The sequence below is a fragment of the Patagioenas fasciata genome, chromosome 10, assembly GCF_037038585.1.
Source record: "Patagioenas fasciata isolate bPatFas1 chromosome 10, bPatFas1.hap1, whole genome shotgun sequence".
Taxonomy (NCBI): domain Eukaryota; kingdom Metazoa; phylum Chordata; class Aves; order Columbiformes; family Columbidae; genus Patagioenas; species Patagioenas fasciata.
In genome coordinates, this window is record NC_092529.1 from 22,393,957 (window position 1) to 22,408,787 (window position 14,831).

The window sequence follows — 14,831 nt, forward strand, 5'->3', positions numbered from 1 at the left end:
CCCCAAGTGCCCCATTGCGACCCACAAGTTCCCCATAAGTGCCCCGTAAAGCCCCATAAGTGCCCGATAGAGCCCCATAAGTGACCATAGAGCCCCATAAGTGACCATAGAGGCCGAGTCCCTCCCGAACTCCTGGGTCCCTTGGGGCACTCCTGGGTCCCTCCTGAACTTATGGGTCACTTATGGGGAACTTGTGGGTCGCTATGGGGTACTTGGGTGTTACTAACAGGCACTTACGGGGCACTATGGGGCATTTATGGGGGACTAATGGGGAACTTGAGGTTCGCTATGGGGCACTTGTGGGTCACTAACAGGCACTTATGGGGCACCTATGGGTCTGTCTGAGTCACTTATGGGGCTCCATGAGTCACTTGTGGGGCTCTGGGGAAACGCTATGGGGCAGGTGGGTGTCATTCTCAGGCACTTATGGGGCGCTATGGGGTACTTATGGGTCACTAATGGAGAACTTGTGGGTCACAATGGGGCACTTGGAGGTCACAAACAGGCACTTATGGGGCACTTATGGGTCCCTAAGAGTCACTTATGGGGCTCCATGCGTAACTGATAGGTCTGTACGGGTCACTTATGGGTCTCTATGGGTCACTTATGGGGCACTATGGGTCACTTATGGGGCACTATGTTGTCACTTATTGGTCTCTATGGGTCACTTATGGGGCTCTAAGGGGCACTTATGGGGCTCTATGGGGTACGTATGGAGAACTTGTGGGTCGCTATGGGGCACGTGGGAGTCACTAACAGACACTTATGGGGCACTTATGGGTCGCTAAGAGTCATTTATGGGGCACTGGGGAGACGTTATGGGATACTTATGAGGCACTATTGGTCACTTATGGGGCGCTATTGGTCACTTATGGGGCTTTACGGGGCACATATGGGGAACTTGTGGGTCGCTATGGGGCACTTGGGGGTCACTAACAGACACTTATGGGGCGCTATGGGGCAGTGGGGAGACGCTATGGGGTACTCATGGATCACTTATGGGGCACTATGGGTCACTTATGGGGCTCTATGGGGCACCCTACAGCGATCTTGTGGGTCACTATGAGGCCCCATAGTGCCCCATAAGTGACTCTTAGTGACCCGTAAGTGTCCGTTAGTGACCCCCAAGTGCCCCATGGCGACCCACAAGTTCCCCGTTATTGCCCCATAGAACCCCATAAGTGAACCATCGAGCCCCATAAGTGACTCTTAGTGACCCATAAATGCCCCATAAGTGTCTGCTAGTGACCCATAAGCGACCCATAGTGACCCACAAGTTCGCTGTTAATGCCCCATAAGTGCCCCGTAAAGCCCCATAAGTGACCTATAGTGCCCCATAAGTGACATATAGAGACCCATAAGTGACTCATAGAGACCCACAAGTGCCCCATAAGTGCCTGTTAGTGACCTCCAGGTGCCCCATAACGACCCACACGTTCCCCATATGTGCCCCATAGAGACCCACAAGTGCCCCATAAGTGCCTGTTAGTGACCTCCAGGTGCCCCATAACGACCCACACGTTCCCCATATGTGCCCCATAGCGCCCCATAAGTGCCTGTTAGTGACCCCGAAGTCCCCAATAGAGACCCACAAGTGACCCATAGTGCCCCATAAATGACCCCAAAACCTCGGGGTCCCCCAGGGCCACCAGGTCTACCCAAGACCCTCCCAGGGCCACCAGGTCTACCCAGGTTCCCCCATTGGCTTGAGTGTCTCCTCCTTTGCCCCCCCTCCCCGAACTCCTGGGTCCCTCCGGATTTCTGGGTCCCCTTCTGAACTTCTGGGTCCCCCAAAAACCAGATGGACCCCCCCAAAACCCGGAGGGACCCCCCAAATCCCCGAGTACCCCCCAAAACCTCGGGGTCCTCCCAGGGCTACCAGGTCTACCTTGAATCCCCCATTGGCTTCAGTGCCCCCTCCTTTGCCCCCCCATCCCCGAACTCCTGGGTCCCCCGAACTCCTGGGTCCCCCGAACGCCTGGGTCCCCCAAACTTCTGGGTGTCCCCCCCCTCCCCAAAACCACCTTTTTTGGGGGGGAATAAAGCGTCTGTTTTTTGCACTCAATGTCTCGGATTTTGGGTCCCGTGGGTGCATTTTGGGTCCCTGGGTGGATTTCGCTTCCCGGACGCCTGGGTCCACCCCCCCCTCCCCCCCCGTTGCTGCCCCACATCCTGTGTCTGGGGTTTTTTGGGGGGAAGGGCCCGGACGCCTGGGTCCCTTCTGGGTGGGGGAGGGGCGGGGACCCAGGCGTCCGGGCGTGGGGGGTGTGAAGCCGCAGGGTGGGGCGGGGGGGGATGTGTCGGGTCCTCCCCTCAGTGTCCCCATTCGTGTCGCTGCCGCTGGTGAGTACAGAGGGACCCAGGCGTCCGGGGGGGGTTGGGGTCCCCCCTTGTCCCCGTGTGTCCCCTCCCGTGTCTGTGTGTCCCCTCCCCAGCCACGTGTTATTGTCCCAATGGCCCCCATGTCCCCAATGTCCCCATAACCCCCATGTCCCCCATGTCCCCAGTGTCCCCATAACCCCCATGTCCCCATGTCCCCAATGTCCCCGTGTCCCCTCATGTCCCCATGTCCCCCAGTGTCCCCAAGATGTCCCCACAAAGTCCCCATGTCCCCACCCACACATTGTCCCCATGTCCCCCATGTCCCCCATGTCTCCATAACCCCCATGTCCCCCCATGTCCCCATGTCCCCCATGTCCCCAATGTCCCCCGTCCCCCCATGTCCCCATGTCCCCCATGTCCCCAATGTCCCCAATGTCCCCCGTCCCCTCATGTCCCCATGTCCCCCAGTGTCCCCAAGATGTCCCCACAAAGTCCCCATGTCCCCACCCACACATTGTCCCCATGTCCCCCATGTCTCCATAACCCCCATGTCCCCCCATGTCCCCGTGTCCCCCATGTCCCCAATGTCCCCCGTCCCCCCATGTCCCCATGTCCCCATGTCCCCCATGTCCTCAGTGTCCCCCTGTCCCCTCATGTCCCCATGTCCCCCAGTGTCCCCATGATGTCCCCACAAAGTCCCCATGTCCCCACCCCCACATTGTCCCCATGTCCCCAATGTCCCCATGTCCCCTCATGTCCCCGTGTCCCCCAGTGTCCCCACAATGTCTCCATATCCCCCCACATCCCCATGTCTCCACCCCCACATTGTCCCCATGTCCCCCATGTCCCCAATGTCCCCCATGTCCCCCATGTCCCCATAACCCCCATGTCCCCCATGTCCTCATGTCCCCCATGTTCCCAATGTCCCCTGTCCCCCCATGTCCCCATGTCCCCCATGTCCCCAATATCCCCCTGTCCCCTCATGTCCCCATGTCCCCCAGTGTCCCCATGATGTCCCCACGAAGTCTCCATGTCTCCACCCCCACATTGTCCCCATGTCCCCCATGTCCCCAGTGTCCCCATAACCCCCATGTCCCCCCATGTCCCCAATGTCCCCAATGTCCCCCTGTCCCCCCATGTCCCCATAACCCCCATGTCCCCCCATGTCCCCAATGTCCCCAATGTCCCCCTGTCCCCCCATGTCCCCATGTCCCCAATGTCCCCGTGTCCCCTCATGTCTCCATGTCCCCCAGTGTCCGCATGTTGTCCCCACAATGGCTCCATATCCCCCCACATCCCCAAGTCCCCACCCACACATTGTCCCCATGTCCCCCCATGTCCTCCTGTCCCCATATCCCCAATGGCCCCACAGCGTCCCCATGTCCCCCCGTCCCACAATGTCCCCGTGTGCCCCCATTGCCCCCCATGTCCCCATGTCCCTATCAACCCCTTTGTCCCCATTGTGACCATTAGCCATTGTCTCCATTACGCCATTGTCCCATTATCCCCATTATCCCCATTGTCCCATTATCCCACTAATTATCCCCATTATCCCATTATCCTCATTACCCCTATTGTCCCCATTATCCCCTTATCCCATTATCCCCATTATCCCCATTGTCCTCATAATCCCATTGTCTCCATTATCCCATTATCCCCATTATCCCATTATTTATCCCCATTATCCCTATTATCCCCTTATCCCATTGCCCCCACTGTCCCCATTGTCCCCATTATCCCATTATCCCCATTGTCCCATTGTCCCATTTTCCCCATTATCCCATTAATTATCCCCATTATCCCCTTATCCCATTGCCCCCACTGTCCCCATTGTCCCCATCATCCCCCTTATCCCATTGTCCCCATTGTCCCCATTATCCCCATTATCCCATTATCCCATTACCCACATTATCCCATTACCCTCATTATCCCATTACCCTCATTATCCCATTAATTATCCCCATTGTCCCCTTATCCCATTGTCCCCATAGTCCCCATTATCCCCATTATCCACATTATCCCATTGTCCCCATTATCCCCATTGTCCCCATAGTCCCCATTATCCCCATTATCCCCATTATCCCCTTATCCCATTGTCCCCATAGTCCCCATTATCCCCATTATCCTCATTGTCCCCATTGTCCCATTGTCCGCATTATCGCATTATCCTCATTGTCCCCTTATCCTCATTGTCCCCATTGTCCCCATTATCCCCTTATCCCATTGTCCCCATTGTCCCTATTATCCCATTATCCCCATTGTCCCATTGTCCCATTATCCCCATTATCCCATTAATTATCCCCATTATCCCCTTATCCCATTGTCCCGATTGTCCCCATTATCCCCTTATCCCCATAGTCTCCATTATCCTCATTATCCCATTGTCCCCTTTGTCCCATTGTCCCATTATCCCCATTATCCCATTAATTATCCCCATCCCCCCATTCCCCCACAACCCCATCACCCCTCATTGTCCACCCAGGCCATGCCGCCCCCTCTCCTGCTCCTCCTGTCCGTCCTGTCCCTCTGTCCCTCCGCTGCCCCCCGATGTCACCGCGCTCGCGGCGCCGCCTGCGCCGCCCCCAACGTCCCCGGTGCCTCCATCCTGGGTTGGGGCCTGGACGTCACCACCTTGGCCCCCGCCACCGGCCGCGTCCTCGATGTCGATGACGACGATGACATCACCGATGACGTCACTTGCGTGCTGTGCCCCAACCCATTGGTCGGGGGGCGGCGCTTCCGGCTGCCGCGGGGGGTCGGGGGGTGGCGCGCGGGGCGGCGCTGCCAGCAGGGGGCGCTGGTGCTGCGGGGGGCGGAAGCAGTGGCGGGGGTGGCGGGGGGCAGGGAAGGGGTGGCCGTGGGGTGGCGCGTGGGGCTGGGGGGGGCGGGAGGGGGTGTGGCGGTGGGCGTGGCCGGGTCCAGGTCCCGGGCAGCCGAGTTCGCGCTGGGCCGGTGGCGCGAGGACGCGGTGGCGTTCGTCAGGATGCGGGCGCAGTGCACGCTCTACTGGTGAGTGCGGCGGCGGCTGCGGCGTCTTCGGCCTCATCCTCTTCTTCATCTGAACCTGCATCCTCATCCTCATCTTCATCTGAATCTTCATCTTCATCTGAATCTGAATCTGAATCTGAATCTGAATCTACTTCTTCATCTCCTTCATCCTCATCCTCTTCTTCATCTGAACCTGCATCTTCATACTCATCTTCATCTTCATCTGAATCTGAATCTGCTTCTTCATCTGGATCTGCTTCTTCATCTTCTTCATCCTCATCCTCTTCTTCATCGTCATCCTCTTCTTCATCTGAACCTGCATCTTCGTCCTCATCTTCATCTTTGTCTTCATCTTCATCTTCATCTTCATCTTCGTCTTCATCTGAATCTGAATCTGCTTCTTCATCTTCATCTGCTTCTTCATCTTCTTCATCCTCATCCTCTTCTTCATCTGAACCTGCATCTTCATCTGAACCTGCATCTTCGTCCTCATCTTCATCTTTGTCTTCATCTTCATCTTCATCTTCATCTTCGTCTTCATCTGAATCTGAATCTGCTTCTTCATCTTCATCTGCTTCTTCATCTTCTTCATCCTCATCCTCTTCTTCATCTGAACCTGCATCTTCATCCTCATCTTCATCTTCATCTTCTTCATCCTCATCCTCTTCTTCATCTGAACCTGCATCTTCATCCTCATCTTCATCTTCATCTTTATCTTCATCTTCATCTTCATCTTCATCTTCATCTTCATCTGAATCTGCTTCATCTTCTTCATCCTCTTCTTCATCTGAACCTGCATCTTCATCTGAATCTGAATCTGCTTCTTCATCTCCATCTTTATATTTATCATCTGCTGCTTCATCTTTGTCTTCATCTTCATCTGCTTCTTCATCTTCCTCCTCATCCTCATCTTCATCGTTATCTTCATCTTCATCTTCTTCTTCATCTTCATCTTCATCATCTTCATCTTTATCTATCTTCATCTTCATCTTCATCTTCATCTTCATCTTCATCTTCGTCTTCGTCTTCGTCTTCGTCTTCGTCTTCATCATCTTAATCTTCTCATCTTCATCTTCATCTTCATCTATCTTCATCTTCATCTTCATCTTCATCTTCATCTTCATCTTCATCTTCATCTTCATCTTCATCTTCATCATCTTCATCTTCTCTTCATCTTCATCATCTTCATCTTCTCTTCATCTTCATCTTCATCTTCATCCTCATCTTCATCTTCATCTTCGTCTTCGTCTTCATCTTCATCTTCATCATCTTAATCTTCTCATCTTCATCTTCATCATGCTCATCTTCATCGTCTTCTTCTTCTTCTTCATCCTCATCTTCATCTTCATCTTCATCTTCATCTTCATCTTCATCTTCATCTTCATCTTCATCCTCATCTTCTCTTCATCTTCTTCATCCTCCTCCCTTCTCCCCCCATAACTGACCGCCACATTTCTCCCCCCAGGACGTCCGTCTCCCATCGCGCCCGCCCCTCCCCCCACTTCCTCCACGCCCTCCGCTCCCTGCCCCCCACCTTCACCGCGGCCACCGCTGCCGACTACGCCGCCCTCATCGCCGCCTACGGCACCCACAGCATCCACGGCGCTCGCCTGGGCGGCCGCCTGGACGCCACCACCTCCATCCGCACCTGCCGGGCGGCCATGACGGGCTCCGGCCTACAAGAAGTGGCCGATTGCCTGGGGGCCGAAGTCTCAGCCGGGGGCCGCGCCACCGCCATGGCCACCGCATGCCGCCGTGCCCAAGCCACCAACGACGCCAACGCCACGTTCCACGAGCTCTACGCCGAGCGCCTGGTGGAGGTGGACGGCGGCCACCAAGATGGTGACCTCCTCTACGGCGATGCCGACGCCTTCCCCACGTGGCTACGCAGCCTCCCCGCGCACCCGGGGTTGGTGGGCGCCGACGTCCGGCCGCTCCACGCCGTCCTGGCGCCGCGGGACCCGCATCGCGCCGCCCTACGCGCCGCCATCGTCGACTACATCGCCCGCAATGCGTTGCGGGCCAACTGCAGCTGCGGCGGCCATCTTGGCGCCGCCGGGCCTTGTTGTGCGTGCTCGGGCAATATGGCTGCCGCGTGCTGCTCGCGGCGCCGCGGGTTGGCGCGGTTGGAGGTGGCAGTGAAAAGGGGCAGGGGGTGGCGCGGGGACCACCTATCGGGGACGGACGCCTACGTCCGGGTGTATTATGGGGGGCGGGAGGCGCGGACGCGCACCCTGTGGAACAACCAGCACCCACGCTGGGCGGCCATCTTGGATTTGGGGACGGTGACGCTGGTGCCCGGCGCCATGTTGAGGGTGGAGGTTTGGGATGAGGACAACCAATGGGATGATGACTTGTTGGGGGTGTGCGAGGAGCCTCTATTGGCTGAGGGGGGAGGCAAACATGACGTCATCTGTTTCCCCGGTGGGGGGCAGTTGGAGTTTGGTTATGGGGTGACGTGCGGACCCGCTTTGGGGGGGCCATATTGTCACGATTATGTCCCACAACCCCCCGGGGACATCGGGGGGGTCCAGGGCGCCTCCTATTGGCCCAACGACCCCCAGAATGACCCCCAGAATGACCCCGAGAATGACCAAGATGGCTCCGGGAATCCCCTCCCCAGTGCCCCCCGGTGGCCGCCAGGGGTTAATGGATCGGGGGGAAACCCCCAAGTCCCTGGGGATGATGAGGACATCGGGGACCCCACGGATGCATTCGGGGAGCTCCCAGAAAAATTTATGGGGCCCTGGGAGAGGCATCCAGACCCATAAGTTGCACCCGGACCCGTAAGTTGTACCAAGGCCCATAAGTTGCACCCAGACCCATAAGTTGCACCCGGACCCATAAGTTGTACCCAGACCCGTAAGTTGTATCCGGATCCATAAGTTGTTCCCAGACCCATAAGTTGTACTTGGACCCATAAGTTGCACCCAGACCCATAAGTTGCACCCAGGCCCATAAGTTGCACCCAGGCCCATAAGTTGTTCCCGGATCCCTAAGTTGTACCGAGGCCCATAAGTTGTTTCCAGACCCATAAGTTGTACCTGGACCCATAAGTTGTACCCAGACCCATAAGTTGTATCCAACCCCTCCTGACCTCCAGGGGGCGCCACTGGTGCCGCAAGGGATGATGGGAATAAAGAGCTTCTCTCTGCACTTGTGGGTCTGGGGACACTGGGGGACACTGTGGGGTGGGAGGAACCAGCCAATCAGGAACTCTGGGCTGCCCTGAAGCGACCAATGAGGACTGAGTCCTGAAAGGGCCAATCAGGAGCCTCGGGAGCCCCTGGAACCACCAATCAGGACCGAGGGTCTGTGGGGCCCCTTGAAACCGCCGTTTTCTCCCCAAATCTATGGGGCTCCCTGAAACCATCATTTTGTCCCTGATTCGGGTCCTGGATGTGGGGCGGGAGGGGGCGGGGCAGGGCAGGTCCCGCCCTGGGCGGAGTTTCCTGCCCCACTCACCACTTCCTGTCGTGGCTCCCGCGCCAATGGCCGTGGTCCCACAGGTACCAGGGGGACGCATTGGGGGTTATGGGGGAGCCATGGGGGTTATGGGGCAGCCATGGATGCTGGGAGGATTTGGGGGGCCTATGGGTGCTGTGGGGCAGCCATGGGGGTTATGGGGCACCCATGGGTGCTGGGAGGACTTGGGGGGCCCATGGGGGTTATGGGGCACCCAAGGGTGCTGAGGAGCCCAAGAGGGACATGGGAGGGGGTCCCATGGGGGTTATGGGGCAGCCATGGGTGCTGGGGGGACTTGAGGGACTCAGGAAGGACTTGTGGGTCCAATGGGTGCTGTGGGGCAGCCATGGGGGTTATGGGGCAGCCATGGGTGCTGGGAGGACTTGGGGGTCCCATGGGGGTTATGGGGCAGCCAAGGATGCTGGGAGGACTTGGGGGGCCCATGGGGGTTATGGGCACCCAAGGGTTCTGGGGGGACTTGGGGGGCTCAGGAAGGACTTGTGGGTCCCATGGGTACTGTGGGGCAGCCATGGGGGTTATGGGGCACCCAAGGGTGCTGGGGGGACTTGGGGGGCCCATGGGGGTTATGGGGCAGCCAAGGGTGCTGGGGGGACTTGGGGGGCTCAGGAAGCACTTGGGGGTCCCATGGGTGCTGTGAGGCAGCCATGAGGGTTATGGGGCAGCCATGGGTGCTGGGAGGATTTGGGGGGCCTATGGGTGCTGTGGGGCAGCCATGGGGGTTATGGGGCACCCATGGGTGCTGGGAGGATTTGGGGGTCTATGGGTGCTGTGGGGCAGCCATGGGGGTTACGGGGCAGCCATCGATGCTGGGGGAACTTGGGGGGGCCCATGGGGGTTATGGGGCAGCCAAGGGTGCTGGGGGGACTTGGGGGGCTCAGGAAGCACTTGGGGGTCCCAAGGGTGCTGTGAGGCAGCCATGGGGGTTATGGGGCAGCCATGGGTGCTGGGAGGATTTGAGGGGCGTATGGGTGCTGTGGAGCAGCCATGGGGGTTATGGGGCAGCCATGGGTGCTGGGGGGACTTGGGGGTCCCATGGGGGTTATGGGGCACCCAAGGGTGCTGGGGGGCTCAAGAGGGACATGGGTGGATCCCATGGGCGTTATGGGCACCAATAGGTGCTGGGGGGCCCAAGAGGGACAAGGGGGCGTCCCATGGGCGTTATGGGTACCCATGGGTGCTGGGTTGCCCAAGAGGGACATGGGAGGGTCCCATGGGGTTTATGGGGCACCCAAGGGTGCTGGGGGGACTTGGGGGCTGTTGAGGTTTAGATTGCGGGGTGACAATCAAACCCTGGCAGATGCATTGTTAACCCACTCCCCTCCACTTCCCTCTCTTGCCCCTCCCTCTCCCCCTTCCCACTCAGCACAGGCGATCGGGAGGGACAGAAGGACAGAGGGAAGAGAGCTGGAAACATAAAAGATGTTTTACTAATGCTACTGATAAAATAGAGAAAATAATACAAAATATACAAAAGCAATCCTGAAAGTCCCAGCAGCTGCAGGGCAGGCACTCGAGGGCCTGGACTGGACTCTGCAGCCAACCGGAGCTGGATTCAGTCTCTCACTGGGCCTCAGTTCGCAGGGACGACTCGCAAGGTCCTCTCCTAATGTCGCCATAGGGAAAAGGAAAAGGTCAAAAGGGCAAAAAGGGATGAGATCCTCGAGATCTCCCACTTTTCTATGAAGTATTCACGTGAATGGAATGTTATACACAGTTGGTCAGTCTCTCGGTCACCGGTTTCTCGTTGTCCCTCTCGCGAGATGTCCATCCGTTCTTATCAATAACTTCGCATTCACAGTATCACAGTATCACAGTATGTTTGGGATTGGAAGGGACCTCAAAAGATCATCCAGTCCAATCCCCCTGCTGGAGCAGGATCGCCTAGGTGAGGTCACACAGGAAGGTGTCCAGGCGGGTTTGAATGTCTGCAGAGAAGGAGACTCCACAACCTCCCTGGGTAGCCTGTTCCAGTGCTCTGTTACCCTCACTGAGAAGAAGTTCTTTCTCAAATTTAAGTGGAACCTCTTGTGTTCCAGCTTGATCCCATTGCCCCTTGTCCTATCATTGTTTGCCACTGAGAAGAGCCTGACTCCATCCTCGTGGCACTCACCCTTTGTATATTTATAAACATTAATAAGGTCACCCCTCAGTCTCCTCTTCTCCAAACTAAAGAGCCCCAGCTCCCTCAGCCTTTCTTCATAAGGGAGATGCCCCACTCCCTTAATCATCTTTGTTGCCCTACGCTGGACCCTCTCCAGCAGTTCCCTGTCCTTCTTGAACTGAGGGGCCCAGAACTGGACACAATATTCCAGATGGGCTCTCACCAGGGCGGAGTAGAGGGGAAGGAGGACCTCTCTCGATCTACTGACCACCCCCCTTGTAATACACCCAAGGATGCCATTGGCCTTCCTGGCCACAAGGGCCCAGTGCTGGCTCATGGTCACCCTGCTGTCCCCAGGACCCCCAGGTCCCTTTCCCCTACACTGCTCTCTAATAGGTCATTCCCCAACCTATACTGGAACCTGGGGTTGTCCCTGCCCAGATGCAGGACTCTACACTTTCCCTTGTTAAATTCCATCAGGTTATTCCCCCACAACTCTCCAGCCTGTCCAGGTCTCTGGATGGCAGCACAGCTTCCAGTGTCAGCCACTCCTCCCAGCTTAGTGTCATCAGCAAACTTGCTGATAGTACACTCAATTCCCTCGTCTAAATCGTTAATGAATATATTGAATAATATTGGCCCCAGTACTGACCCCTGAGACACACACTAGATACTGGCCTCCAACTGGACTCCGCACCATTGACCATCACTCTCTGGCTTCTCTCTTTAAGCCAGTTTGCAACCCACCTCACTACTCTATTGTCCAGACCACACCTCCTCAATTTAGCTGTGAGGATGCTGTGAGGGACTGTGTCAAAGGCTTTACTGAAGTCAAGGTAGACCACATCCACCGCTCTGCCATCATCCATCCACCTTGTTACATTCTCATAAAAGGTTATGAGGTTGGTCAAACATGACTTACCCTTGGTAAAGCCGTGCTGACTGCCCCTAATGACCCTCTTATCCCTGATGTGCCTTGAGATGACACCAAGGATAAGCTGTTCCATTACTTTCCCAGGGACAGAGGTGAGGCTGACCGGTCTATAATTACCCGGGTCCTCCTTCTTGCCCTTTTTGAAGACTGCAGTGACATTTGCTTTCCTCCAATCCTCGGGCACCTCTCCCGTTTCCCAAGACTTGGCAAAATGATGGAGAGCGGTCCAGCAATGACTTCAGCCAGCTCCCTCAGCACCCGCGGGTGCATCCCATCTGGACCCATGGATTTATGGATGTCCAGACTATTTAATTGTTCCCTAACCCAGTCCTCATCGACTAAAGCAAACTCCTCCATTGACCTGGCTTCATCCGGGGTCTCAGGGGTACAGGGTTCCCCAGGACAGCCTCCAGCGGAGTAGACAGAGACAAAGGCGGCATTCAGCAATTCTGCCTTCTCTGTGTCTTCTGCCACCAGGGCACCCACCTCATTCATCAGTGGGCCTACATTGTCTCTGGTATTAGTTTTATCTGCTATGTATTTGAAAAAGTTCTTCTTGCTGTCCTTGACCCCTCTCGCCAGCTGTAATTCTAAGGAGGCCTTGGCTATCCTAGCTGCCTTCCTGCATCCTCTAACAGCAGCCTTATATTCCTCCCAAGTGGCCAGTCCCTGCTTCCATGACCTGTAAACTCGCCTCTTCTGCTTGAGCATACCCAACAGATCCCTGTTCAACCACGCAGGTCTTCTGGCTCCCTTCCTCGACTTCCTGCGTGTGGGGATGCTCTGATCCTGAGCATGGAAGAAGCAATCTCTGAATGCAATCCAGCTCTCTTGGGCCCCTTTTCCTTCAAGCAGTCTTGCCCATGGGATTTCCCCCAGCAATTGCTTGAAAAGGCCGAAATTAGCCCTGCCAAAGTCCAGGGTTGCAATTCTACTTGCTATTCTGTTCCTGCCACACGAGATGCTGAACTCCACCATCTCGTGGTCACTGCAACCCAGGCAGCCCTCGACCTTTACTGCTTCGACCAGACCCTCTTTGTTAGTGAGGATGACCTCTCCTGGTCGGCTCCTCCACCATCTGCATGAGGAAGTTATCATCAATGCACTGGAGGAACCTCCTGGACTGTGGCTGGATGGCTGAATGGTCCTTCCAGCAAACATCAGGGAAGTTAAAATCACCCACAACAGCCAGGGCCTGTGACTGTGAGGCCACTCTCAGCTGCCCATAGAAGGCCTTATCAGCTTCCTCAGCCTGATCTGGTGGCCTGTAAGACACCTACAACAGTATCACCCCTGCCAGCCTGTCCCTTGATCCTGACCCATACACTCTCAACTCGTTCCTCATCCGCTCCTGGGCAGAATTTAGTACATTGCAGTTGCTCTCTCACATAGAGAGCAGCTCCACCACCATGCCTGGCTGGCCTGTCTTTCCTGAAAAGGGCGTAGCCATCCATGACCACATTCCAGTCATGTGAACTGTCCCACCACGTTTCTGTAATTGCCACCAGATCATAATCTCCCGACCGAACATAGGATTCTAACTCCTCCTGCTTATTCTCCATGCTGCGCGCATTGGTGTACAGGCATTTCAGGGAGCGAACAGAGCACACCAATTTCTCCCTAGGGGCACAGGAGGCCACCCGGTCCTCATCTGTTTTAGAATGCTGCCCCACTGGGGCAAGCCCAACTACAACCCCATCCCCCTTCGAGCCTAGTTTAAAGCTCTCCAAATGAGCCCAGCTAATTCCTGCCCCAGCATCCTTTTGCCTCTGCGAGATAAGCCTTTCCTGCATAACACTGTCCGGACTGGAGTCTTATAAAACCAGCCATTATCAAAAAAACCAAAGCCCTGCCTGTAGCACCAGTCTTGGAGCCAACCATTTAGAGATTGAATTTTCCCATTCCACCCCACATCGTCACTTGAAGAGGGAAGGAGTGAAGAGAAGATCACTTGAGCCCCTGAATCTTTCACCATCCTTCCCAAGACCTTGAAGTCATTCTTCATTCCCCTCAGACTACGGGAAGCAACTTCCTCCCCATCTGTCTGGAAGACCAGCAGCGGGTAGCAGTCTGTCGGGTGCACCAGTCTGGTTCGCCAAAACCTGTGCCTGGTTCTCCAGGAAAATGCAGCTCATGTGAAGCTTGAGCTGACAGGCAAATTCACTACAAGAGAAACTTGGTTTGTAACAAAACCAGGCCACTCATCCACAAGCACACAACTAAGTGGTTCAGATGGTGGGCTGGCAGACGTCACCCTTTGTGTCCCCAGGTGCATGGACACTGCTCATGTGCCTCATGGCAGGAGCTGGATCCCCTTCTCGGGACAGACTCCTTCCAGGAGAGACACAGACACAGGGGGAACTCATCAGGTCTTTATGGTATTTCACTTGGCATCAGTTTTTATGTAATTGGTGCTTTCCTGTGACTGCCCTTCCTGCACAAATGATCACAAAGAGACAACCATTTAGTAAGACATGGTCATAAAGGGGCTGTTATGGACAAGAAAGCTCACCATGAACTCTGCAGAGAGCAAGGGACTTCATAACAAGCACCAGGAAGAACCAAGAAGCTCGAGGCCTCTTCTGAAGAGCGGGAGGCCCTGAGCAGCCGTGATTGGCCATGTGTAGGTGTGAGAGAGGGTCAGGACATGTAGGGAGAGGCAATGAGATGGCTGATGGCTTTAGTGAACCCTTCCAGCCATGTCTGAGCCCAGAAATGGAAAGCAGTTGATGTCTGCAGGTGGAAGAGGAATAGGAGGAAGATTTTCCTGGGAATATAGGAGGAAGAAAGGCCTCTCTTGGGTTAATCATGTACGGCGGTGACATTTCCATCCTGTGGGCATGGCTGTGCCTGGGAGATGGGGAATGGCTGCTGCTGGGGTGTTTGTGCTCAGCCATGGCCCATGAGCTGACCCTGCTCTGCTCCTCTCTTACACTGCCCACACTTGGATGGACCTCAGGAATCATCCATGAGCCTGGTGGTTACGTGAACCTCCTGGAG

At 55.8% G+C, this 14,831-nt stretch overlaps 1 protein-coding gene across 1 annotated transcript; it reads left to right on the plus strand.

Annotated features, from left to right (window-relative positions):
- The first annotated feature begins 4,767 nt into the window (after positions 1 to 4,767).
- On the plus strand, positions 4,768 to 8,391 carry PRF1 (perforin 1). The gene is made up of 2 exons (XM_065845827.2): positions 4,768 to 5,331; positions 6,776 to 8,391. Exons 1-2 carry the CDS (start codon positions 4,808 to 4,810, stop codon positions 8,079 to 8,081), a joined length of 1,830 nt encoding a protein of 609 aa, XP_065701899.1. The 5' UTR covers positions 4,768 to 4,807; the 3' UTR covers positions 8,082 to 8,391.
- Positions 8,392 to 14,831: the final 6,440 nt, after the last annotated feature.

Coding starts and splice junctions, on each gene's coding strand:
- PRF1 (XM_065845827.2), top strand. CDS start 4,808: ATGCCGCCCCCTCTCCTGCTCCTCCTGTCCGTCCTGTCCCTCTGTCCC. Junction 5,332..6,775: donor GCGCAGTGCACGCTCTACTG/GTGAGTGCGGCG, acceptor TTCTCCCCCCAG/GACGTCCGTCTCCCATCGCG.